Source organism: Populus trichocarpa, chromosome 4, assembly GCF_000002775.5.
Source record: "Populus trichocarpa isolate Nisqually-1 chromosome 4, P.trichocarpa_v4.1, whole genome shotgun sequence".
Lineage (NCBI taxonomy): Eukaryota > Viridiplantae > Streptophyta > Magnoliopsida > Malpighiales > Salicaceae > Populus > Populus trichocarpa.
The window spans coordinates 2954961-2982226 of record NC_037288.2 but is presented as its reverse complement, the minus strand read 5'-3'; the positions used below and the strand labels follow the sequence as shown (position 1 = coordinate 2982226).

Here is a 27266-nt window from a genome sequence, read left to right as displayed (position 1 = left end):
TTTTTCTCCTTTCCCGTTCAATATGATGGCCTGTGTATTTTTACAGCCTGAAAAGCAATGCTTGCGCAGGCCGTAGGCAAAGCAAGTTTCCCACATTAACTTTTGGTTTAAATTTCTCCCTTTTCGGTATACTTCGGCCATGTTCTCCGAATTCTCAGTTCTTCATTAATTTGCTCTCGTATATTGTGGTATTTATCACAGCACCGAAACTATTTTTTTTTAAAATAAAAAAAAAAGTACACAGCTGAGACACCCACTCGACGCAAGTCCCAAAATAAGTACCGTAACTTTACAGCAAGCAAATGAAATGCAGTCGATCACAAGCTGAATATATGAGGGGCACAAATGACCGTTCCTTCGAGGAGATGGCTAGGTTTTGCGATCTCTGTTCCTTGAGAAGAACAATGCAAAGCCTTTAATGAAAATAAATGCAAAATGATAAGTGGGGCAAAAGAAAAAAGAAAAAAAAAAGACCCTTTTAACATTTACAATTGGAGAGAGAACGAAAAACATCAAAGCAATAACTATATAACTCTTTATCTTCACTTGCTATAAGACTACTGTAAGTCTGTAACCCTATGTTGTATCCCACTGTAGTGGAAAACAAAATGAGAGGATCCACTGTTAGACCGACAAAAAAAAATGGATAAAGAATGGATCATCGTCAAAGCCAACTATGCACGTATCTTATCTACTAGTCAGAAAATCCTATATCCCTTTGTTATCTTGTTGAACCTAGTCAGGCAAAGGCTCAAATATTCATCTGCAACGGCAAGCAGCTAGGAACCTACGGATAGATATCTGAGTTTTGCTGAAAAGGAACCTGTAGGTGATCTCTGGGTTTTACTGAAAGAATATCTGCCAAAAAAAATTTGAACTCTGTCTTCACACCATAAATAGGTAATTCAAGTCATCCACGGTTAGGCGAGTCTGACGACCACCATTTTCATCCTCTCCAAAGGCAGATGCCACCATCTCTCTCTTCTTTTGCTGCAAAAAAAATGACCCCATTATTTTTGTTTTACAGAAATAATTCAGAGCAAAAGTAGTAATGTAGTATAATAAAATAGACAATTAAAAACACGATTATCCAATAATAAACATTCGTGAAAGCTAGATAATGCACTTGTAAAAAAAAAAAAAAAATCTACAAGAATATGCAACAAAACTGAAGGTACAAGAGACGCTGGTCATTATGTTGGAAATTTGGCCAAACCTTTGAAATTATCAACCAGAAAAGTGTTCAGAAATGCATTCGAGTTTTGATTTTAGAACATTGCTAGGTCAAATAAACTAAAATGCAAACAAGCCAACAGCCTATTTGGCTGAAGCTACTTTAGCAAAAACACCCCCTTAAATGCTTTGGTTAAAAGCAAGCAAATGTTGTTTCTATGGTACATTAGGAACTACAAGGACCAAAGCAGGCAGCTCAAAAGCACTTCAAAAGAAGGTTTGACTCCTTTAAGCCAAAGCATCCAAAAGGCTGCTTTTGGCAAGAGTTGCTACAACTTGCAGGCCCAAACATGAGCTCAAAGTCATAACCCATTGATCATGTTAAGCATGTTTGTCCAAAACAAACATCTTTTTCTCAGCCCCCACACTTTTATTGGCTAAAACCAAAGAACTAAAACATGCACTTGACCACACTGAGCTTGACACCTTGAGCCCATCCAAACATAACGTATTTACAGTGACCATTAAAGGAGGTCTGTTCACAAGTTCAACCACTTCAATTATTCTACGAACATTATGTTGATGGCTTGAGCACTGTTAAAGCAAAGTTCACCTAATATCACAACCCATCCCCTTTTTCTGCTCCCCTTACTCTGCTAGTTAAAGTTGTTATAGCAACATTACTATGTTCACTTAAAATACTTAGTTGAGCCAAGTTCACCTAATACCCAAACTCCAAAGATCACATATGATATACAGCTAAATAGTGCGATTAATCAATGAATTCAGTTGGCATCTGAACAACCATTGACTTTAAGAAGTCAAATCTCCATGGCATAGGTGAAAAACGTTTGCCTCTAGCCTCTAGCCTCACCAAAATGAGAAACACAGTTCTTAATTCATCTACAGTGCTGCAAGCCTGTAATATCAATTCATTAACAAAAACTAAGCAAATAACAATGGCAACGGAAGAACCAAATACTCCTTACAGACCATTGAGAGCACCACATCTATCATCTCCAAGTAATACTTTCCATTGTTAAATAAAATTATTGCATGATTAACCATGAAGGGGCAATTTAAACAATTTATGATGGAAAAAGTGATGAGCGATGTCCCTTTAAATGGTGGGGAAAAAAGTTGGCTACTTGATGAGGAACTGTGTAACAAAAATTTAATAGAAAAAAAAGTACCTGGAGAGCTAAGATACGATCTTCAACAGTGTTTTTTACAGTTAATCGCAAAACTGTAACTTTACGAGTTTGCCCAATACGATGTGCCCTATCAATTGCCTGATCCTCAGTTGTAGGATTCCACCAGAGATCCAGAAGCAACACATGGCAAGCTGCAACCATGTTCAGTCCAAGACTAGCTGCTTTCAGAGACATTATCATAACAGATACCTGTGGTGCAAAGGGATCAAACATCAGGGAGAAAGAACATGTGAAAACACTTGAGGGGCATAAAAAACCATTTAGCATAGTTCTTAGAAGTTCAAATGGTTAAAATCCCACAGACCTCTGGAAGGGTATTGAAATCCTTCACAGCTTTATCTCTGGCAACAACTGACATTGTTCCATCCAGTCTTCTGTACTGAATGGAAGAACTCTTAAGACAAGCTTCAAGCAAATCTAGCATCCCTGTCCACTGGGAAAACACTATGGCTTTCTCCCCAACAACCTTAGCTGGGGGGTGTCTTTTATCAGTTCCATCATTAAGTGAGCCTGTAGAACCAGATGAGGTTTCATGACAAGCAACATTTCCATCAGCAGAATTCTCTGACAAATTGCATTTAGACAAACAATCTTTTGGTTTAGTGAGCGATTGCAGGACTTCAAGAGTTGCCCTGATTTTTGATGAATTATGGGGACGGTTGTCAGAGGATGAGCTAACTGCAGCAACAAGCTCAGAACCAGAACCAGAAGAATCTTGATCAGGCTCGTCAGATAGAGAACTATTTAATGTGGCTTTGGAAAACACCGAAGACACATTCAGGCGAACTTTGCAGTTTGACACAGGGCATTGGTTGTCGTCACCAGTAAGATGCTCACAGATACATTGTTTGCAGAATACATGACCACAGACTGAAACAACAGCATCTTCAGGCGGATCCTGTATGAAAATCAGCAGAAACGTCAGAAAACATAGAGCATTGACAACTGTATCAGGTCACAAAAAAAAGTTAATAAAGCAGTTGGGGTAAGCTACATGGAAAAGCAGTTTAAGAAATAATAAAAGAAAACTAAAATATAAAATAAGACTGATAAATACACTACATTATAAAGAAACTATTAGTGGCAGCAACCCTGTCCAACAATTTATACAGGTAGGGGGGGGGGGGGGCTGCATCATGTGCTTAAGCTTTGATTTGAAGCTCCTATATATTGATCTCGCACTAAAATTTACCTCAAATAACTAGTTTTTAAAGTAGAACCAGCCATTATTTTATCATTTTTTCTAAGTTATATTGCAGCTGGGATACTTTTATCTAAATTCTCTTAAAACACCAAGACTTCTGAATGGCATGTACCAGCAACAATGATTCTTAGTTGCTTTTATTAAGCCTTTATATGCTTTTATCTAAGTTTTCTATGCAATGTTTGCTTTCCTAACAAACATAGTAGCATTACTATTAGATAAAAGAAGAAATGATACTCCTAACCAAACAGTAGTCCTGTTGGAAGTACCTTAAAGTATCCTAGAGGCTTCGAAGGATTTGGAAAACTATTCTATGTGTAACTGTGAAAGCTCTAGACAAAATACCACAATGATCTAAGGAGCTATTGAGCACTTTGGGATGGAGAAATCAACTTATTCCTGGAGGAAATTAGTTACGTATGGTCAGTATGATACGAAGGTTAGCCTCAATACAAGGAACCTTTCTCCTCAAAAGCTGCAAACTGAATTCCCACAGAATTCAGCCAATACAAGAAGCCTTTCAAATCAAAGATGTCAACACCAAATCAGATAAAAGCCTATTCCCCCATTCCTGCTTACAAAACCCTAAACCTAAAAACATCTCAACTATTAATGCTTGAAATTTAAAGATCCTGTTTCTTATACATGTAAGAGACATGCATCTTCATGACTATCTTTTCAGGAAATCCAGAACAAAGCACTTGCAACAGCATCCAATTATCTTAAAATCATGTTTCAGGTCCCTTAACTGATTGAACAAGCTGACATTTAAATGAAGAAGAAAGACAAATTAAGATGAACATGTTACAATAAATGCATGTGCACTGAGAATTATTTTCATAATAAGCATCCACGATATAAATGTACCGATGAAGTTAACATATGGAAACAAACCAGTGAAGTTACAAGAGAGAGAAAAGGCGAACGTAGAAATAAGCAGAGTGATCGGGCAAGAAAAGAAACGACATACACTACAGATGCCACAGATTGCCAAAGATGCTTCTAAGCATTTGAGAAGGCATAATTGTTTCTCCTGAGGAAGCTTCTTGGCCATCTCAATTGAGGATCCACCTAGAGAATTTGAATCTAAACCCTTGACAAGAAGAGGATGATCACAAGCTTGTCGAAGACGCAACAGCATCAATAAGATGTTAACATAATTTTGTTTAACAGTTCCAGCAGCTGCATATTCCTGACGAACAAATGGAGAGGTTCAAAGAATTGATTAATTTGCATACAAAAAGAGTATAGAAATAACATGTTTACCACATTAACAATGTTACAATTAAATTTTCTAAAAAAGGAGGGAAAGGGAACGTGATAACCAGAAATATGAAAGAAAATTGAAATAATTTCTAAATTACTCTTCCAGTAAAAGCATACTTTAAACTGAGCTCGTGAATCAATTTCTAGTCTGGTGTAGAAATCACGTTCTTCCTCTGTAAAGTCCACTTTTTTCAATTCTACTACTTTGGGTGGAAGGTTAATAATAGGTTCCCCGTCAAGAAGAGTGCCTAGAGCAAACATTAGCCATCAGATGAGTCAAAAAAGAAACTGCAATAAGTTGCACAACATCAGCAGCCTAGCTAAAATTTACAATCTATATGACGCAAAACAGACAAGAAAAAAGCATGTAGACAAGCATGCAAAGACAGAAATTTTGCAAGCAACATGTTTCAAACAGATCAAAGGAAACTCGTATGTTTATGCATTACAAGACTTAAACAAGTTGTGTGAGTAGTAAAATCATATTTGATGGCACCTGTTCATGCATTGAAACATCAAAGGATAGGTCATTTTACTTGTAACTAAACTCCATCAACTAATCACAGTATTAATCTTGAAGATGTAAACTTTAGAGCAGCCCACAGCAAGACCCTCGAGGCAAAGACAAAAAGAACTAGAAACCACATCACTAATTTAGACCCATTCTTCTAGTTAATACACTACTAATCAATTTGTCAACAGAGAGAAAGAATGGAAAGAGTAGTTGAAAGCTGTGAAAAAACTTCCTAACTATAAACCACATTCTAATTTAGACCAATTCTTCTAGTTAATACACACTACTAATCAATTTGTCAGCAGAGGAAAAGAATGGAAACAGTAGTTTGAAAAAACTTCCTCGACTATCAAAGCAATCCCAATGAATTGGAAGACAGACAAAACATTCAAACAAGGACAGATAATCAGCTCCCAGCCAAGCAACAAACCTCGAATAGAGAACAACTAGCAAAGGATCACAATTATACAATACAATAAAGGAGATAGATAGGTAGAAGATGCTGGGGTTTTTTAATTTATTTTGTAAAATAAATTAAGGATCTTTAGGAAAATCCAGAACAGAATGAATTTCACCACATTGACTGACAAAACATACAAAATTAATGCACGGGAAAATCGTAAGATATTACCTTTGGTTCGACGAAGCATTACTGTCTTCAAAACAGCTTGTAACTTTCTGTACCCTTTTGCTGGATTCTTTTGAATTGGGACCTTTATTGCTGAGCAGAATAGCTTGTAGACCGCATAAGGTTCATATCTGAGGAATCTGAAATAGCTATAGAGATCATCGATTGCATTTTGGATAGGTGTACCGGACAAGCACCACCTGCGTTTTGCCCGAAGACCCCAACAGGCCCTAGCCACTTGAGTTCTGTGATTCTTGATGCTCTGGGCTTCATCAAGGACAACCCTAAACCATGCCACCTTTGCAAGTGGCCGGGCAATGGACTCAAGCATTGCACTGTCCATTCCCTTCTTATTCTTCAGACCTTTTTTGCCAGAAGTGGGAGGATATTTCCTTTTCTTACCATATGAAAGTCCTAGGTGCGGAACATCATCACCTTCCATTCTTTGTTTCTCTTCATCTTCATCAGCCAGAGGCTGCTTCGGGACCTCCATGCTGACAATTGAATATGTTGTAACAACAACATCATACTTTGCCACCTCGGAAGGATCTTTTGTTCGATTGCTTCCATGGTATACTAGAACAGAGAGATTGGCTTCAGTAGTTACCTTCGTATGCAGCTCATCAGCCCACTGTCGCAAGACACTTGTGGGGCAAACAATGAGAGTTCCAGCAGCTGGCCTTCCCTTGGATTGCCCAGGAGAATTCAGGCTCTTTGTTGAACTTCGATTTGACTTAACTTGAGAACCATCAGCACCTTTTTTCAATCTATCAATCTCAATAACCCCATCGTCATCATCATCCAAATTTAAGGTCTCGCACTCTTCTTTCTTAACAGCCACAGCATCCACTCGACATAAAGGAGCTCTTTCCTTGAGTATAAGCGCAATGGTTGATACTGTCTTTCCCAATCCCTGAGAGAAAATGATTGTATAAATGCCAAAGCCAAAAGATAAAAACAATTTCTCAATGCCAGAACTATTAAGTGGCTTTAGCAAGTTAATAAAATCTACCTGATCATCTGCAAGAATTCCTCCAGAACAGTGCAAGCTAGATGTTTCCTTCTGAACCATCCATGACAAAGCAATTCGCTACACAGGAAATTATTGCGCACATCAGTGGGATAATAATGCATAAACATGCATATCCACAAGCACATAAAAAACACACATGCCCATTAGAATAGAAAAGGGAATCCATATATAGTTTTCAAACCCCATCTTGGAAGTAGGAGTGAAGAAATGCAGAACATCACAAATAGAAAGCATATAACAATAAACAAGTACTACAAAAACAATAGTTGACTTCAAATGCAGTTAGTCAATGCCAGTTGATTTTAAATTGCTAAAAGCCACCATAAAAATCCACTTCAAATGTCAGTTTTGCCAATCCCAATTGATTTTGGATAACTATACAAACTACCGTAAAAAACAGGATCCACTTCAAAAGTAAATTTTGCCAATGCCAGTTGGTTTTGGATCACTAAACAGGTCAGACTGAACTGAAATCTCTGTCATTGCATTAAAAACCCAACTCATCAATATCTCTAGCTCTATAAATGTATTCTTTCCACTGGCACAAACTTGAATTTGATTTTGTATATATGGATTAACATGAAAAAAAGCAGAACACAACTCAAAACAAATTGTGGCCAACCAGAAATATCCATTTTTGGCTGCCACTACAGGCATTTTTCCTTGCTACTAGAATGGAATATAGGAGATAAAAGTACGTTCCAAGCTTGTTGATCCACATCTGGTAACTGCAAAGAGATTGTCTGAATATGGAAAACTATTTCCTCGTGTATAGAACTATTGGGAGGAATATATTAGAGTCTGCTGATAGAAATCAATTCCATAATACATACCGATTTCATGATGCGTCTAACGCATCAAGAGTCCTATATAGCCTTATTTCTTTTATCTTTAGAAAAAAGAAAGTTCGAACCTGGTGTCTCAAAAGTGGTACTGCCAAAAAACCATCGGGTGGAACAGCTTCTGACTTTGGTTGAGCAAGATCCTGTCAGTGTGCCATAAAATTAGTCATGTCAAATACTCACAATGCAAGTCATGATCTAAAAATCATGGAATCATGAAAAAGCTCTTTAATTTCCTGATAAAGGAGACAATGTGGTATGTAGCAATATAAAAATTCTGAAACATGAACTAGTTGTGTGTATTATTCAAGATGGCAGGACCATGTCTCTATTCATACATGAGAAAATCAGTTAAATTTCATTAGAGGATCACAGCATTTTTTTTATTTTTTTCCGTTGAATATTTGCTAGCAAGGAAAAATTCTCCATAAACAAAATAAAATTATGTTCCTCCTAATATGTGAGCAAATTCCTGCACATTGTACTCATGCTTGTTGTAAGGACATTTGGTGAGAATGTGTCTATGAGTCTGTGACACAGCCTGTGAGCATCCAAACAAAATATTTCAGGCTGAGGGAAGGAAATCTCGTATCAATGTGATGACATCTGACCAGAAAGTAAATTGTACTCCGGCTCCAATGATTTCCAAATTATGTATTTATTAGTTTCAATTTCTTTTGAATTCGAAAGGAATTTAAAAAATCATTTTTTTTTGTTTTAGTGTAACATAGCAGGTAGATTCCCTAGCTCACAATACTCACCTGCAATGCAACTCGAAGTACAAGTTGCTCATCATTGGCCTTGAACCTTGTGCCTTCTACTGTGGAATGATGAAGTGAATCATTGTATGTAGGGTGTAGCAAAGGAACTATGGGCTTACTAGGAGCAAAACATTGGTTTGAGCGAGCAGGTTGACTGATATCGTCAAGAATACATATATCAGGTTCATCATCAACATGGGATTTGCTACCAGATGAATTACTCTGAATTGATTCAGGGCTGACTATTGAAAGATGAGAACCCAAGGCCTTAGAATGAATAGGCAAGCCTTGTTTTTCATCCTTGCCACAACCCAGCTGCATCTTGCTTATATGGGATGTCGGAGCAAAGGGCAAATACTGCTCTGAAGCACTTAAATTCAAATATACACTATCGAAGGGAAACCTACCAGCAATCCCCTCAACTTGAGCTCTTGAAGATCCAAGAGCCATGCCCCCTCTGTCATCGTTGGTGTAAATCACATGCTTCTGACTTTGCACAGATGATAAAACACCAGAAGGTGACTGCTGTTTGTCTTTGTAAACAAAAGTACTGTTTCCATCGCTCCAAGAACACTTCCTGTCAACAGCTTCGGTAACACCTTCACCAGACTGCCATGTCATGTTCCTACATGCAACCAATCCATCGGTTTTTTCATCCTCTACACAAACTGTTTGGACCTCACTGATGCCTAACTGAATATCACTGGGTGGCATAACCGATGCTTTGTCATGGTTAAGTCCATCATCAGCACTTGATGAAAATTTTCTGGTCTTTGGAAACATATAGCCATCACCTTCAGATTTAAAATTCATCCCATTTACATCAGAGCAAGGCATCATCGAAATCTCTGGTCCAGAGCATGCATTCTCAGGTTGAAATTCATTAATTTCTTGATTAATGGGAAATAATCCAAAATTAAAATCACTGGAAAAATCAAAACCTGAAGAATCAGTATAATGTGCATCATATCCATTCATGCCAAATTGCATAGCTGAATCATGATCCCTTAGTTCGCTATTAAAACCAGGATAATGCCAGTCAGCGGACTTGGTAGAAATCATATCATGATCTGTATCCATCAAGGGCATGACCATCGATCTATGAATATCAGTTTTAAGTTCTAGAATTCCTAAGCTATCATTGTCTAAAGCATCACGTGATCCAAATTTCTCATCCAAACCATCCATCCAAGGACCATGTGAAGAACCTGCAATTATTAGAGAAACATAAATGAGAACTCCAATAATGAACACAGTGATCTAAATCAACCTACCAAGTACACATCATCAAACATACAATACAAAAGCAAAAAAGAAAACGAAAAACAAGTTTACATGCCTTTGGATTCAACATTCCCTTCCACATGCCTCAATTGGTTTCCATTATCATCCAAAAGAAGCTTTAGGTTCAAACCACCTGCATGATCTGCAACAAAGCTAGACACTCCATCAGCAAAAGTAGTAGGTTCTGTAATGCAACTGGCTATCTCTGATTGTGACGCTCCTGCCCTCATTGTTCCCTGATCTTCTTGAAACGGGAAGCAAAACTCTCTACTACTTCCAGAGCGAGCATGCATAAGAGAGCTCATTTGTCTCCCTGTGTAATCAATAGAACCACCCGAATGCCCTGCCCTAGCATCCGAACCTTCTGGATTGTGCAAAGAGTAGGCAGCATGATCCATGGATTCTCCCCCTAACCCATCTGCCCCTTCTATCTTCTGAGACCCTAAACAGTATATGAACAAAAAAGGTAATTACAACCTACACAGCGACACCCAACGCCACATCATATTCCAAGGATTTCAGTTCAAATCTATTACCACTTTGGAGCAGCCAGTTTCGGCTATTTCCAGCATCCAGCACCGTCTCATCCAAAAAATCTCCTTTACCACTCTGCAATTTGACATAACAGAAAAAAGATTCACTCAAGAAGCAGAAAACAGCAAAAGCATCACTCTTTTTCTCTCAAGCAACAATATTCCGCCTTTAAACAATCAATCAAACAGCATCAAATTCAATAATTTAATCACAAAACAAGTTAAAGTTCTCCAAATCCTAAAATCCAGTTCAATTTAACCTAAAAACACAAAATTCTCAAGCAGACCGGAATCTTACCGGAGAAGCAGGCGACGGTTCTTCTCCGAGAATTGTATAAAACAAATCGACATCCATTGACAAATCCTCCTCCTCTCCATCGCCGCTATTACCGTCACCAACGGCCATAATTTCACCACCTGGCATAACACTCCCCGACCTCCCGTCAGCCATTATCATGATTGTCGACTCAAATCACAAATCAACCAAACAAAGATAGAAACCCTAGCAGTGAATTCAATTAAACTCGTTCTAGAAATCCGAATCGCATTTTGATTGTAACCGCTTTTAAGAGAGAGAGATATTGAAGCGGAGTTTCGGGTTTGGGGTTTATATGGCGTGTGTTGTTGTTCGTGGACTTTTTCTTCCCGATCAGAGAACCGGAAAATCAAATAAAATAAAATTGTGTATGAAACGAAGAAGAAGAAATAAAAGAAGGGGAAGTCTCGTGTAGAAAGCGAGTGGCGGAGATTTAAATATAGGGTGAAGAGGGGGTGGGGGGTGGGTGGGTGCGTCGGTTAACGACTTTTTCTTTGGTTTTTACCTCTCTTTTCTTTTTTTTTTTCGGTGATGGAAATAATGGATGAAATATACTATTTATTTATGGCGAGATAACTGATGGGGAGGGGAAAGTGCGAGGGTCGGAGTAGCTTTGGGTTCGGTTGCTCTGTTTCTACCTTCGGTTTGTCATTTTCACACTTTAGATTGGTCGAAGACCGTGCATGTGAGGGTTTTTGGTGTTGCCTAATGTCATCTTTGAATTAACATAAAACCCAATTGAAAAGTACATCTAGAATCTAACCTCGTTCAAGTTGGATTTTAAAATAAATAAATAAAAATTAATTTAATTTAAAAAACATGATTGTCATCTATAATCAGGTTGATCCGTTCACAACCATGATTGATTTTTAATTTAAAAAACATTAAAATTAAATCATTCTTTTCTTTGTCTATATATATATATATATATATATATATATATATAGCGTGTTTCATGAGTTGAGAATGATTCTATTGCTTAGAACGGGATGTTATAGGGCAGCAATAGTTGCATCGACTAGAATGGGCTTCATTTTCAGAAAGAGAACTTACGTATGGCGGTTTCCAAGAATTAATTGAACTTTCACGAAATATCCAAGAATAAGACTTGAGCTCGTGATCTTTCCATACTGTTGACAAAACGGTGGCCACTTACATTAAATATCAACCTTATATTTATCGTTTGATTCTTTGTATTTTTATAGCCATTCGGTTGCTTTACTTGTTGGATCCGCGCATGCAAAGAGACTCGCCATCTCCGAAATTTCTAAGAATAAAATAATATTTTTTATTTTTAAAAAATTATTTTTAATAGCAACAAATCAAAATTATTTAAAAAAATAATTTAAACAAAAAAATTCAAATTTTATCCGACTTCTGTTTGGAACACAGTACCAGATGGAGTGTAAATTTAGTATATTGTTCTTTATTCTAGTGTTGTAATTTATTATCAAAGTTGATCTTAAAAACGTTACCATATTAGAAAGATATGTGCTAAATCCCATTCTTTATAACAACGTGAAATCTTTAATGCTTTATTAATTAATTAATTAATTAATTAATTAAGAAAGGAGTAACATTATGTGCTGTTATTAAGGATAAACATTAATTAATGACACTGACAAATCTTCGTACTATTACAGAATAAAAGGCAATGGTTGAGACCAAGACAAAAAAGAAATTGTTGAGATTTTTTTATTATTATTATTATGGAGAAAATAATGGTTCGATAGAGCTTGTCGACAATGGCTTTATGACAATTAATCAAAGGACCATATTGTCAAGCTATGGAAAATTAGAGGATGGCATTAAGCCAAAGCAAAGGGCAAGGAGAACAAAGTAAGTGGGATGGGTAAAAGGCTACTAAAGTGAGAGTCGTGAACGGGCGATGATGGCGGGGGGGATTGGGTTGGTATCTTCTACGCTTTGAATTCAACGCTGATTGTGCATGTGATGACGAATACCAATAGCCAAGCATGAAAACACGCATTTCGAATGGACTTCTACCTTATTTGTTTTTACGCATAAAGACGGTTTTTAATATTTAATATTATTTAATATATTTCTGAAAAAAAAAATAAAAAAATTATACTAATTACAGCATAAGAATTTTGATTTGGGATGGTGAGCTGAAACCTAGCCCAATACCACAGAGAAGTATAAGGGCAAAACTAATCCCAACACAGACGAAAGGAGAGCAAAATTGAAGTCGAAATTAAGCGAAAAATCGAACCCAAGGAGAAGGAAGGAGGAGGAGGAGGAGGAGGAGGTGCTAGCTCAAAATGGAGCCCGTTAAAGCTGGAAAATGGATCCAAATCCGAGTCCATCATCCTTTTGTTTTTCTTGTAATTTTCTTTGCTGACATGACTCTTCACTGTTATGAACATGTTAAACAATGTCTAGACATAATCATCCCACTCCGATTGCCCACCGGAATGCCCCATTTTGCAAGACAACTCTTGTGGTTGCTCACTTGAATGTTTGGTGTCACAAGTCAACAGTGTGATTGCTTACCTCATCGTCTTGTTTTACAAGTTAGCTCTGCGGTTTTTCATGATAAAGATAATTATTTCACATGAGTACGATAATACTAGAGATAATCGCGGATAAGAAGGATATTCTCCTTCATTTCATTCTTTTAAAACTATGTTTTTTTCTTGTAATTTGCTTAGTGAAGTATCGAAAGACCTCATATCCTATGTAGGAAGCTTGTTTTGTAGGAGAATGGGAGCCATTAGTCAAACCCAACTTAAAAAAAAAAAAATCAAAGTTCGTTAAACATTTGTAAAAGGGACAAGAATTTTTAAGGTTTTCTCCAACTTTGTCGATTTGATAATATCTATTGAAAGAAAAAAAAAATTATCGCATTTAATGATTTTTTTTTAATATGGTCTAGAATAGAGGTAATCATTTTCGGTTCGGTTTGGTTTTTATAAAAAAAAAGATAACTAAAACGAAATTTTTTAAAATAAAAAATACCGAACCCGGTTCAAACCGATCGATTTCGGTTCGGTTCGGTTTTTTAGGACAAAAACCGGTTCAAACCGGTTTGGCTCGGTTTTTTCGGTTTGGCTCGGTTTTTTCCGGGTTTGGCTCGGTTTAGGTTCGGTTCGGTTCGGTTTTTTTGGTTTTAGGCTTATAAAACCGAAATCGAACCAAACCGACCGGTTTTTTTAAAATTTTAATTGGTTTTTTTTCATGGTTCGGTTTTTTCGGTTATATTTTTTCCGGTTATATTTTTTCCGGTTTTCTCAGTTTTTCAGTTTTTTTCTCACCCCTAGTCTAGAATATTTGGACTTCATGCAGCTTTACTTTTCACATTAACAATGAAACTTCTCGTTTTTTTTTTAATTTCCATCTTTTTTTTAATATATATCCTTTATTTTTAAAAAATCTTTCGATTAAATCTTTTTATGGTCCAATCAGATGAGATTGAGTTTGAAATTGTGGTACAAGGACCAAATTAAAAGATAAATAACTAAAATGTAAAATACAGAGAAAATACATGATTAATCCCAAATTAATAACAATTTTCATTCTGGTCCAAAAGTTAATTAATTTTTTTTTTAGTCTTTGAGTTTCAAAGATGAAAGAGAGACTCGTTGGATATTGATGAAGAAGAGAGAAATTCATCGTTTTGCCATCTTTGAGCCACAAAAGAAACCGATATTGGTGTCAATGGATTCCATTCGACGAGAGAAGTTTTTTTAAGGTGTTTTGAGAATTTAAACTTGCTTGAAAAAGTAGATTGTAGTCGAGAGAAAAAAAAATGGTTTGATTTTATGTTCTTTGACCAATTTAGATATATGTTTGTTGAAATATTGGTTTATTTTTTGTTTTTATGGTGTTTCTTAAGTGTTTTGTGTCAAAATAGGTTAAAAATAGAATTTTGAATCAAGAAACACCCCACTCTGATTTTTCAGCCATCACAAGTTGTCGAAATTTGAATTAACAGACAACACTTCATTTGCATTGTTTTCAAATAAGAAGGGGTGGGCGACATGTTACTCATCTCTTAGAAAAAATAGAAGGTCAATCACGTAGGCTTAGCCTAGGCTGCCCTTGCAAGCTCCACACGTTTTTGCCCTCAATTTGTTAGGCCAAGCCTTGATCTTTTTTCCATTTTAATTTTTTTAAAAAAAAATAGATTTAAATGCACTAAAAAAATTTACATTTTATTATAATTTTCTTTCAATTTTTTCATGTTTTTTAAATAATATTATAGATTTTTATGGGTGTGTTAACATTCTTTGTTTAATTATTATGTGCCATATGATGAAAAAAAAAACTCATGAATATTTAATTAACATAAAATTTCTGATTTTTAAGCTTTTTAATAAATAGTTTAATTGCTAAAGCAAGTGGCCGAAACATTTCTCGTGACAAGCTCTTAATAAGAAGTGAAAATCAACATGAAGAAAATCTTTGTTTTATTTTTCTTTACTTTATTCACAATCTTACCATAAAGTAAAAAAAAAAAGAAAAATAATTAAGTAAAGTGATTGCAAAACTCGCTCAAATTTAAGATGTCTTCGTCTTTGAGCTTGGTAAGGATATTTTTTTAGTGGTTCAAGATTCTTACCCTTAAAACTTTAAGAAGGAAGGTAAGCAATGTGGATTTATTTAATTATTTTTAAAAGAAAAAAAAAGTCTACGATCTACGCATAAAGCAGATAGAAAATAGTGGAGAATAGAATGATGGATGCCAGTGCTTGCCTTTACATGGAGGCAAGATACGCGCACTAATAACACTAAAAGACTCGACCAGTAGATAATCAGTAATAAGAATTTAGAATTAAAAAATTTATTTTTTTTATGATTTCATGTTCTAATCTTATGGTTGCTAATATGATGGCTACTGAATCATTATATGATCATTAACTTCAAGACCCGTGGAATTAATCGAGGTGCACACAAACTGACTCGAATATCAATATTAATATTAAAAAAAAGACTATGCTTCTCATTGGTTCAAAGATTACAAATTAGAAATTTATTTGATTATTAATTTTAAATTTAAAAAAAAATTAGTTGAAATATGTGTAAAACCTATAATTACTTTAAAAAAGAAAGTTAATTTAATAATAATAAAAAAAGACTGGGATTCCATTTGTAGACAAAAAGTAAGGCAAATTTCTCAAAGATGCCAAACGTGAATCCGAGTTAAATATAATAAAACTCTTAGCGACCCACGTTCCTAAGAAAGTACAGGGCTGGGTACATGTCAGGAAATTTAATTTAAACCATGCAGGCAGGCAGCAGGCAGATTCTTCTTCAATTCGACTTTCACCTGTGTAGAAAACCCTTGGAACTTTCGTGTGGAATCTGCCGAACTAGCGTTTGGCAGTTGTCTGTCGAGGAGAAGGCATCCACCCCGTGATTCTTGGCCAATTCCGATGGCAGCGACGTGCTGCCTATCCTAACCCTACAGTAGTTAATATGTACGGGCACAATCCTCGAGTGCTTAGAACTTTTTTATATACGCGCTTGGCTCAATCATTGGCATGGTGAGAATAATAAAATTTTATAGATTACTTATGTTTGTGATATTTTAGAGATTACTATTGCATTATGTTTGTGATATCATTGACATGTTTTTTTTAATAAATAAAAAAATATTTATATGTTGCTAACATGTTTTTTTTTTTAAAAAATTATCTATGAATTTAAAATTAGTTGTATATGTGTAACAACCGAGCCCAGCATGTTGTATATTGTCCGATTTCCCACCTTAAGACGAGTCGTCCTCGGCTCTAATACCAAATGTAACAACCCGGCCCAACATGCTGTATATTGTTCGCTTTGGGCCTTACTGACCTCACGGTTTTGTTCCTGGTGACGCGAGCCTACTTCTGAGCCTGACGCCTCAAAACGCGTACAACATGTTAGCAACCAGCACTATTAATAAGACCCTAGCTCTGGATACTCGCTTTCAATGTGGGATATCACAATATGAGATGATTTTTTTATATAATATTGATAAGGAAACATATTAGATCAACTTAGATTATTTTGAGTTAACATAAAAAATTACAAGGATAATCTTGAAAACAAACGAATCAAGAACCTAAATCTCGAATCAATTCAATGTTGAAAAACAAAAATGACAAAAAAAACTCAGTTTTTTTTTAAAAAAGTGAACTTGAGTCAACTAACCAAACTCTCAAAGCAAGTTATGCACGCCATAGGATTCAATAAATTTTTCATTCCATAGATTATTTGTCATTAAATAGATTTATATGATAATAAAACACACATGACTTTTTTAAATGAAATATGTTATAAAAAAACATGATAGACGTGTGGGACTGAAATAGTAAAAGCAAATTATTGATAACAAATGGTGAAATTGTATTTTTTTTAATTTTAAGTTAAATAAAAAAAAATAGATCATCGAGAACAAATGGTAAGACTGTATTTTTAAAAAATCAAATGACAAAAAATGCATTAAAAAAATAGATTAGATGTTGTGGCTTAACTCGTTGACATTATAATCCAGGTCATAAAACCAATCGGGTCAATTTGTTTTTCATAAATTTGCATCAAAAATAAAGGCAAAAAAAAACCCCAACATCACAGGTCTATAGCCCAACACACTAGGCTTTGGAAGAAACAACCCAGGTGTGTGGGCCTTTAAGCCTAGACTCTCATGCTTGAGTCTCATTTTTATCATTTAAAGGGGTAAACGACCTATCATCCGTCTCTTTTTATTTTTTATTTTAAAAAACACAAAGACGATGCGTCGTCCACCAAGATAGACAACGCGTCGTCTTCTACCCAGATTCCAACCACCATTATGGTAGCTAGAAAATCAAGGTTATGAGTTTTTAACTCAGCAAACCCATTTTTCAACTCATTTTAAGCCAAAAACACCCCAAACAAATCCTAGAACATATGGAAACCAATTTAGCAACTCAATAAACCAAAAAAAAAAAAAACAGCTTAAATCACAATATCAAACCAAATAGATTTTCTCCTCCTTAACCTAGATATGTTTTTTTGGACAATGTCAAGGCTAAAAAAACAATCACTATAAAACTCTTTTCGTCAAATGAAACTCATTGACATCAATTTCAACTATTTTGGTGGTCGTAATAAGTGTAAACGATGAATTTCTCCCTTTAAGCCATAATCTAGCAGTCATTTATCTTCTCTCACATAAAAAGATTGAAAAACAAGGGAAATGAACTTTGGTACCAAAATTGGATTTCTAAAAACTAAAGGAATTGATCACCTATAAACTAAACAAAGTTTGGGGACTAAAATAAATTTTTTATATGCAATTCAAAACCATCACCTATGTTACACGCCATTTTAACTTTGGTGCTTAGATTTTCAACCCAACCTTTTCTTTTTAAAAAATAGGCAATTAAGTGCAAATTTAGACTTAAAATGGCTCAATTACTTTGGAAAAAAAAAGTTGAAGAACCAAATTAATTTTTTAAAATTTTAGCTATTTCAATCTATTATGATTTGTGAGATAATAAATAATAAACATGCAATAGTGTTTTGGCCACATGGCTTAATGTTTACTAGATGTCATGCTCGCGCGTTGCCGCGAGCTTGTTGTATGCATGTGCGTTGTCGTAGACTTATAAAAAAAAACATAAAAAAAATCATTTTGAGAAAGATTGTTGCAATGTACAATGTTTTCAAGAAAAAAAACTACAGTGATAATTTAAAAAAAAAACATAAAAAAAGAAAAAAAAATCATGTGGAAAAACACTGTAGCAAAACAAAAACCATGTGATGAAACATTGTAGCAATCGACAATGTTTCAAAGAAAAACATTATAAAGCTAAATTCTCAATCAGTTCAATAGTAAAAAAATAAAATCAACAAAAATAATTAAAAAAACAAAAGAAGAAGAAGATAATATTGGAAAAAAAACAAAAAAAAAATGGAAAAAACAAGGAAAAAACATGCGGGGAATGGGAAAAAAAAAAAAAAAAACATGTGAGAAAAGCTACAGTACTTTCCCCACGCGTTTTAGAGTATTAGTTAATTAATAATTAATAATTATTATTATTATTTAGTTTAGATTATATGCGATGAAGGGCTTTCCATGATTGATTCTCGGCTTGAGTGCTTGGTTTGGATGTTGAGCTTGCTGCTTTTATGCGAAAACAAGTTCTCTTTGTAATTTGAGGATCTTCCGATGTTTAGGTTAATGAATTGGTGAGGAGGAAAATAAAGAGAAAGAAAAATGAGTGAAAACAGGGAGAGAAAAGATTTTGTGTAATGGTGGAGAGGCTATTATGAATTGTCAGTTGTGCGGGTGGTCTGCGTTATTTGGTCGGAAGATTAAACCTGTTTTTTTTCATTAATTTTTTTTAAAATATTTTTTATATTTTCAAGTTATTTAGATTTGTTAGAATAAAAAAGTGATTTTTAAAAAATAAATAAATATTATTTTAATATATTTATGAGTAAAAAATACTTTAAAAAATAACAATTAACATATTCTAAACACTTTAGTACGGTCTCGTTTGGGAAAACGGTTCAAACCGCGTTTTAGGGGTGAGCAAAAAAACTGATAAACCTATTAAACCGAAAAAACCGGGAAAAAAATAACCGAAAAAACCGAACCGAAAAAAAAACCGAATTAACCGCTTAAAAAATTACAAAAAAGTTCCGATTCGGTTCGGTTTCGGTTTCTAAAGTCTGAAACCGATTGAACCGAACCGGTTCAACCAAGCCAACACTAAAAAAAAAAGTATAAATAGGAAATGTTTTAACCCTAAACCTAAAGTAGCATTCCTAAACAAATCAGCTGCCGCTCTCTACATCTCTCTCTTCCCTTTGTCTTTGGTCTCTGCATCTCTCAATTCTCTCCTTCTCTGGATCTTCAGCAAGCCCTCCCTTTCCCTTTGCTCTTTGCATCTCTTCTTCTCTAGATCTTAACCAACAACCCCCCCACAGGCACACACACAAATACCTACTTGATAAACCTCACAGACAGACTTCTCCTCGACTTTTTCTTCTTCTTCATCGAACTCTTCAACTCAAACGAGCTATGGTTGTGCCATGGCTGATGTACAGATTCTTCAATTGCTTTTGAAGCTTTCATGCGATAGCAAAAAAAAACGAGACAATCCTTTACATGTAAAAGGTTGTGCCATGGTTGATGTACAGATTCTTGATAAGGATTGGGTTGCTAAAAGCAAACTCCTGTTTTGGCTTGATAAGGATTGAGTTGTTAAACCCCTGTTTTTGCTTGTACATATTCTTGATAAGGATTGGGTTGCTAAAAGTGAACCGAACCGACCGGTTTGGAAGGGGAAAAACCGGACCGAACCGAAATTAATCGGTTCGAACCGGTTTTCGGTTCGGTTCAAAAACTTTTTTAAAAAAATTGGTTTGGTTGTTTATTTTGGTCCAAAACCAGACCGAACCGAACCGAAAATGCTCAGCCCTACCGCGTTTCACTAAAATTTAATTTTTTTTGTTTTAAATTTTTTTTTATATATTTTTTAGATTAATATAGATATCCGGATGTATTTTTTATATATATTTTTAGATATTTTGATATGCTAATATTAAAATTAATTTTTAAAAAATAAAAAATATTATTTTAATATATTTTTAAATAAAAAATATTTTAAACGTTATCATTTATCAAATTTACCCGACATCTGACCATTCAATAGTTCTTCTGACAAGGGAGAGGAAGTAGTGATTCTCCTGACAATTTATTATCTGTTTTCTTGACCTATAAAAATAGGACATATCGTGGATGCAACCAAAATAAAATATATGGCTGCGTATTTATAGGCGACAATTGTTTCCAAAACAAGCCATAAGGTGGAGCCATATTGTGTGTCAGGCATATATGTGCTAGGGTATGCCTGGTCAATATTGATTTTGGAGTGTCACGCATATAATAAATTTGAAAAATAATTTTAAAAAATTAATATTTTTTTAACTTTTAATTTCAAATTAATATTGTTTTTGTTTTTAAATCATATAGTTGATGGCAAAAATAATTTTTTAACAATAATAAAATTTTATTTTAATAAATTTTTAAATAAAAAATACTTTAAAAAACAATTATTATTATATTCATTATCCTAAAAGCAAAGAATTTTTGCAACTCTATTATTGACTCGAAAGAAAAACTCTTTTGTCATGGCGTGAATAAAAAGTTATAAGAGTGGGTGTGACTTAGTGGCCAAGTAACCGCCCGGAGGGGGTCACTGGACGATCGGAGGGTTCTTTCTTTTCGCCTCGCCAATAATTGATGTCTGGCAAATAAAAGAATCACTTGACACATTTTACACGGTGAAAACATGAAATGTTCAATCCACGACCATTCTTAAAACGTTTCTTATTTCCATAGATTTTGAAACGACTTTATAACATTAGTTATTTGCTGGCTATATGACGGCTTGTTTGCGTGGGTTGGATAATTTGTTTTTTTTTTATAAAAAAATTAAATACACAAGCTTTTTTAATGTATTTTTTATATACAAAATTTAAACGTCAATCAAAAAACATATACATATATTTAATTAAATAAAATCAGAACCATTGATATCAATAGATACATATATAAAAAGTTATCAATAAAAATTAAAGACTAGACTATAAAAATCAAGAAATAAATATAGATTAAGATATTTGACCTTGCAACACGAGCAATTTACCAGGTTATGTTTAATGATTTTGTTTACTAGAATTGATTTTTTATTTAATCTAATGATGATAGAAACACACGCTTACATGAAATTGATTAAATAAAAAAAAATACTATGCAATGTTGCATATATTAAAAAAAAATACTATCATTTTATGTGAAAACCAAACGACATCTAACCAAATAATAAACTGAAAAGTTGAAAGATAGATGTGTATGTAGATATATAACCTTGAAATAAAGGTCATAGACTCGATTGTATTTAATAATATTTTTAAATGAAACTAATGTTTTATTTAATAAAATAATAAAAAAACACTTATAGGAAGGTGATTTTATAAAATTAAAAAGAAAAAATTAAATAGAGCTGCATATAAATAATGCCTCCTAAGATCAAAAATTTCTTTTTTAAAGCATGTTTGTAAACCAAGTAGAAATCAAATCATATTTTATTAAAAAAATCGTTAAAACAAAAAAAAAAGCCAATACAAAATTTAATAAAAATCTAACAATGATTAATCCAGTAGATCCAAAACAAAAAATGTTTAAACACGTGAGCCCAACACTCTAGGGCTTGAAAAAAACCCAAGCTCATGTGATTGTGTTGAATTTAGTTATTTTTTAATCTTAAAAGGGTGGAAGACCAGTCATCCATTTCTTTTAAAAACAAAAAAGAAAAGAAACAAAGAATGTGACGTGTCGCTTGCTATTTGGTTTGAGGTGTCAAATAACAAATATACATTTGAACTTTTTTTTGGTGAATTTATGGGGCTGAAAGCCCATACATATTTTCACCTCAGATCCATCATCAACGCAGATATTTGGTATTATAATGGAAGATTTTGTTAAAAATATATTAAAATAATATTTTTTTTTTTTAAAATTTATTTTAATATTAATATATTAAAATAATCCTAAAAACATTAAAAAAAGCCGCTATCAAAATCAGAAAACAGAATAAACTCTCTGCAGAGCAAAGCAAAACAAAAAAAAAGCAACAAATCTCCTTACCGAAGGTTTCTCTCTCGCGCAAAATACTTCCCAGAAAGTGGATATTTTCCCGGAAAATCGAAACCTAATACACTCTTGAAATCTTAGTTTCAATACAGTTAGGGCTTTTGGCTTTCTGGTGAGAGTAAATACAAGTGTTGAATTCTTTTTGAGTGTAACAGTGTAGGTTTTAGGACTTTTTAGGCGTTTTTAATCTGGGTGTTTGTTTGATTACAGAGGGAAGTGGAATCCAGTGGATTACGGACGGTGGTGGTGCTAGTGCACTGATGTAACTGTTCTGGGTTGTAATTCGTGAGCTTGCGGAAATTGAAGCAATGGTAACAGATTATGGTTTCTTTTTTTCATTTCTTGTCAATCTTTACTTATAGTGATTAGTTATGATTGATGCTGAGTTGTTTTTTTGTAGGAAATGAAAGATTGTTGTTTAGGGTTTTAGATTAGATTTTAATGGTGGGTTTGGATATGATTGCGTTTTACTAAAAACTGTGGTCTTTTCTTGATTATTAAAAGAAAATCCTGATAGATAAAATAGGCCAAAGTTTTCAATTTAAAGAAAGGGAGTGTGACTTTGACCTAGACTAGCCGAATGACTGTGATAATTTCTTTGAATTAGGGTATTGTTAATCATGATTGTTTTGATGTTATTGAAGTGTTTAATCTCATGCATCTATTGAAGACAATTAAAAATGATTATGTAGGGTTTTTTCTTTTGTTCACTATAAGGTAATACTGACTGGATTAATGCTGCATTTTGATCTTGATTGTGTTTTATTGTGTGGTGCTGTCTCTAGTTGGTTACGTAGTAAATATCCATGCTAAAAGAGGGCATTTTGAATTCTAAGAAAAAGAGAATTTGATTGTGACTTGCCTAATAACTATGATAAGTAGTTTGAGTTAGGGTTTTGTTACATTAGATCCAAATGAGAAAATATGTGCCAATGGTTTGGTTGTATTTTTAGTTTGCAAAAATAGGAAATGAAATGTGTGAACTCTTGCATTTATGGCGCTGAATTGTGTGAGATTTAGTGTAGAAATACAGTGTAGAACAAATTTATTGAAACTGGAATATTTAGATAGGTGTTGAATGGGTAATGTGCTTATGTTTATGTTTGTTGTGCACAGGCTATGTCAAAAAAGGTGATTACAAGAGAAGAGTGGGAAAGAAAGCTTAATGATGTAAAAATTAGGAAAGAAGACATGAATAAATTGGTGATGAACTTTCTTGTTACGGAAGGTTACGTGGACGCTGCTGAGAAATTTCAGATGGAATCTGGAGCTGAACGTATCCTTTTTCATCTATGTGTGTGTATCAACGTTATTCTTACTATGGTATAAGGGCCTGCTTGGGATTGTGGTAGCGGTTGTGGTTCAAAGTGCTTTTCGCTTAGAAATACATCAAAATGATATTTTTTTCATTTTTTAAAAATTATTTTTGAGATCAGCACATTAAAACGATTTGAAAACATAAAAAAAAATAATTTTTAGCAAAAAAAAAAAAAAAATTGAAATTTGAGGGAGCGCGGTTGAAACCGCGTTCCCAAACGGTCTCTTATGTTTGGTTTTTGTGCTTTGGTGGCATGATACGTTGTGTTTTTTTTTTCTTATTGAGAAATAGCAGATATAGATCTTGCAACTATTACAGATCGAATGGCTGCTAAGAAGGCTGTGCAGTGTGGAAATGTTGAGGATGCGATTGAGAAAGTGAATGATTTAAATCCTGAGGTGCGATGCTTTACTATGTTGCTACAATCTTTGTGAAGGTGACTTGTGGGTCATTTATTCGCATATTATTATCCCTATCATAGTTTGTTAGGACCATGTGATTATATTGTTTGTTTGATTAATATTTTTTCTTGAAATTTTAGCTTTTCATTGTTTTAAGGGACTTCGGGAGTTTCTTATAATATTCATGGATGTGTTATCTGAAACTCTCTCTTTTCCAGCAGGATCAAGAAGCATGTTAGGCAGTCATCTATGATTATGTTGGTTGTAGTATCTTTAACTTTGCCAACGGCCATACAATTGCACTGAGCTGTAGGAGACCTTCAACTTTCTATGACCATTTAATTATTTCATCATCGTGGCAAAATTAATGCTTTGGCCTTAGTAACAGGTCATAGTTTAACTCCCATGTCCTACTGATTTTATAGGTTTGAAAGAAATATGGCTTAAACTATACAGCTGTTATGTCAATGATATTCTTATGGGCTGAATGCTTATAAGCAATGAATGTTTCAAGGAAGCAAATGAATAAACTGCAGGATTATATATTATCATTTTGCATGCCTTATCATGCAACCCATTTTAGTCTAGCCATGAGAAAGTCATGTGATGTTCTTATACATGACATTGTCATATTGCCTGTTTAGTGTGTACTACTGAAAATCACAGGAAAGTGATTAAGAAAGCTAGAATATGGAAACCTCATCTTTAATGGCGGTTGTGGAATTTCAGAAACATAAATTCTTTCATAGAGGGCTGTTCTTTAAGTCATCATTGCTTGTTCTATGCAGAAACATACATGCACATATATGTATATACATGCATGCATGTATGACACAACCATATAGATTATGGCCTTTTTTCTATCTAGATTTTCCTCATGTGAAAATTTTGCTTGCAGATACTGGATACAAATCCGCAACTGTTTTTCCATCTCCAGCAACAGAGATTGATAGAACTGATTCGCAATGGCAAAGTAAATGAGGCTTTGCAGTTTGCTCAGGAGGAACTTGCTCCAAGGGGAGAAGAAGATGTAATTCTGAGTTCCTCATAATTTTGTCATGTTTACTTGCATAGCATTTGATATCATCTGCAGTTCCTTCTGGCTTTGTTTTTCTTCTCAATTTGGTTGAACTTCAATGATTAAACTGGTTGCATAATTATTGAAACTAATAATGATATTCACCTTGAAGATAAATACTGTCTTAGTGGGACACATTCACATGACCACTTTCATGATAATAAATGACCTGAGAAAGTTGAAAATTTCTGCAGCATAGCTTTTTAGAAGAACTGGAGAGGACTGTTGCGCTGCTGGCTTTTGAAGATGTTTCTAACTGCCCTGTTGGAGATCTTTTGGATATTTCACAACGCCTTAAGACAGCAAGTGAGGTGAATGCAGCTATCCTTACAAGCCAGAGTCATGAAAAAGGTTTGCGGATGTCTATTTCTTTTCTTTTATTTTTTAATTTTTTAATTTTTTTTATATGTCCGCGTGTTTGTGTTAATAGAAATAAATGTTCCTGTGTGCTTGGGTGATGTCTGCTTCTCTTTGTTTTTATTTGGTTCTTATGTCCCAAAAGAAAAAAAAGAGAAGAAGAAATCAAGCACCTTTGTATTGTACATTTTCATTGCCATGCTACCAGCTATGTCATGGTAACCCAATCAATTATTATTCTTGACACGTCTTCTGGACACCCACTACCATTCATCACAAACATCATACACAAGCTTCCACTCTTAAAGTTGTGTAAAGAGATGCTCACCTCCCAGGCATGTCAATTAGATAATGGTGTAAAATGGGCTTCAGTTACTGTAACAACATCCTTTGTGTCAGAAAGAACCTTTTATTTTTGGGTATACCATTTGGACATTGCTGATTTAAGGACCCACATAAATTGTGCTTGATCTTCTCAGTAGCACTAAAAGCCTTGTACATCATTGGTTCTCACGTAAAATGTGGCCATTTTGTTCTTTCCTTTGGAGGGGATTACACGGAATATTGGGAAGGGCAAGAGCTTGCATCTAAAGGGCATCTGCAAATTTTATTCCTTTAGGTCACATCATTTGCTGTGAGTTAGACACGTTTATTTTCTTTTACAACATTTGCTGAATTCTTAACGAGATAATGACTAAGCGATGAGATGCAAGCTCCTATTTTGGATACTGTTCTTTGTCCTCTCCTTTCTCTGTTTGCTTTACTGTGCTTGTGTACTTGAGTTGATTATCTTGCACTATCTTTATTATAAGAAGAATTAATTATGCTGTCCTTTTTTTATTTTTATGAATTGACATAATCACAGATCCAAAGCTTCCAAGCTTGTTAAAAATGTTGCTATGGGCTCAGAACCAACTTGATGAGAAAGCTGCATATCCTCGAATAAAGAATTTATCTACTGCCATGCTCGAAGACCCTGCAGTTTGAGCTGCTCGCAAGTTCTCGTGGAAGAATTCGCTTGGTCAAGATTGCACATGCAGAAACTGGATGATGGAAGGACAAAATGTCTGTGCTTCTATTACAATGACTTTAGGCAGTCAGTGATCTGTTGGATGCTACTGTTTTACAATTTGTTCGTTGTTCATTCTCCTCTATTCTAAATCCTTGCACAGTAGATATGTTTACACGATTTGCCTTCTTTAAAGTTGTGGATTATGGCATCATATCCAAAATCATAATGGCATAAGTAATTTCAAGGCTATGACCAAACTTTGAAAATGTTGCCCTGTTGCTACCCCCCACTATCTTACACAATAAATTCAAGGCCATGACGCATTCCCCCTTGCCTGGTTTGTTCTCCGGGATAAATGACTAGCAGGGCATCTACTGGAATGATGCTTTCTGCTATTCAGCAGCCCAACTGCTGAAGACCAGACAGCGAAGACAAAAAATTTAAAGCAAACGAACAAAAGGGGAGAGGCAGGGATCCGAGAAAATACCAAACTGAAATAAGATTAAAATATATATTTTAAGGAAAGCTAAGAAACTGCTGCTTTTCTACACAACTTCTTGAAAGCCGCTGATTAAATGAAATCTAGAGAACAAACTGAAATAAATAAAAGAAACCAACACCACCCTGTCCCCAAGTACACCACTCTTCAAGGTTCTACCCACAGAACGTAAACCCACAG

General features: G+C 34.5%; 2 protein-coding genes across 4 annotated transcripts; one reads left to right on the top strand and one right to left on the bottom strand.

Annotated features, from left to right (window-relative positions):
- Nucleotides 1-460: 460 nt before the first annotated feature.
- On the bottom strand, nt 461-11195 carry LOC7490807 (helicase-like transcription factor CHR28). 2 transcript variants are annotated; one of them, XM_024600182.2, is made up of 12 exons: nt 10751-11195; nt 10456-10528; nt 9975-10361; nt 8636-9843; nt 7946-8017; nt 7012-7089; nt 6003-6912; nt 4975-5105; nt 4562-4783; nt 2692-3285; nt 2367-2576; nt 461-990 (listed from the first exon to the last, which is right to left on the bottom strand). In XM_024600182.2, the coding sequence occupies exons 1-12, from the start codon at nt 10907-10909 to the stop codon at nt 886-888; spliced, it is 4149 nt and encodes a 1382-aa protein (XP_024455950.2). In that variant the 5' UTR covers nt 10910-11195; the 3' UTR covers nt 461-885. The 2 variants fall into 2 exon arrangements, with proteins under 2 accessions (XP_024455950.2, XP_052307921.1); XM_052451961.1 differs by lacking the exons at nt 9975-10361; nt 10456-10528; nt 10751-11195 and having other exon boundaries at nt 8636-8950; nt 9043-9246.
- An 11143-nt stretch (nt 11196-22338) lies between these two features.
- Nucleotides 22339-26853, top strand: LOC7490806 (protein GID8 homolog). Of its 2 annotated transcripts, none has more exons than XM_052452552.1 (7): nt 22339-22533; nt 22632-22732; nt 23538-23697; nt 24034-24137; nt 25039-25170; nt 25413-25569; nt 26441-26853. In XM_052452552.1, exons 2-7 carry the CDS (start codon nt 22730-22732, stop codon nt 26560-26562), a joined length of 678 nt encoding a protein of 225 aa, XP_052308512.1. In that variant the 5' UTR covers nt 22339-22533; nt 22632-22729; the 3' UTR covers nt 26563-26853. The 2 variants fall into 2 exon arrangements, with proteins under 2 accessions (XP_052308512.1, XP_002305675.1); XM_002305639.4 differs by having other exon boundaries at nt 22342-22533; nt 24031-24137.
- Nucleotides 26854-27266: the final 413 nt, after the last annotated feature.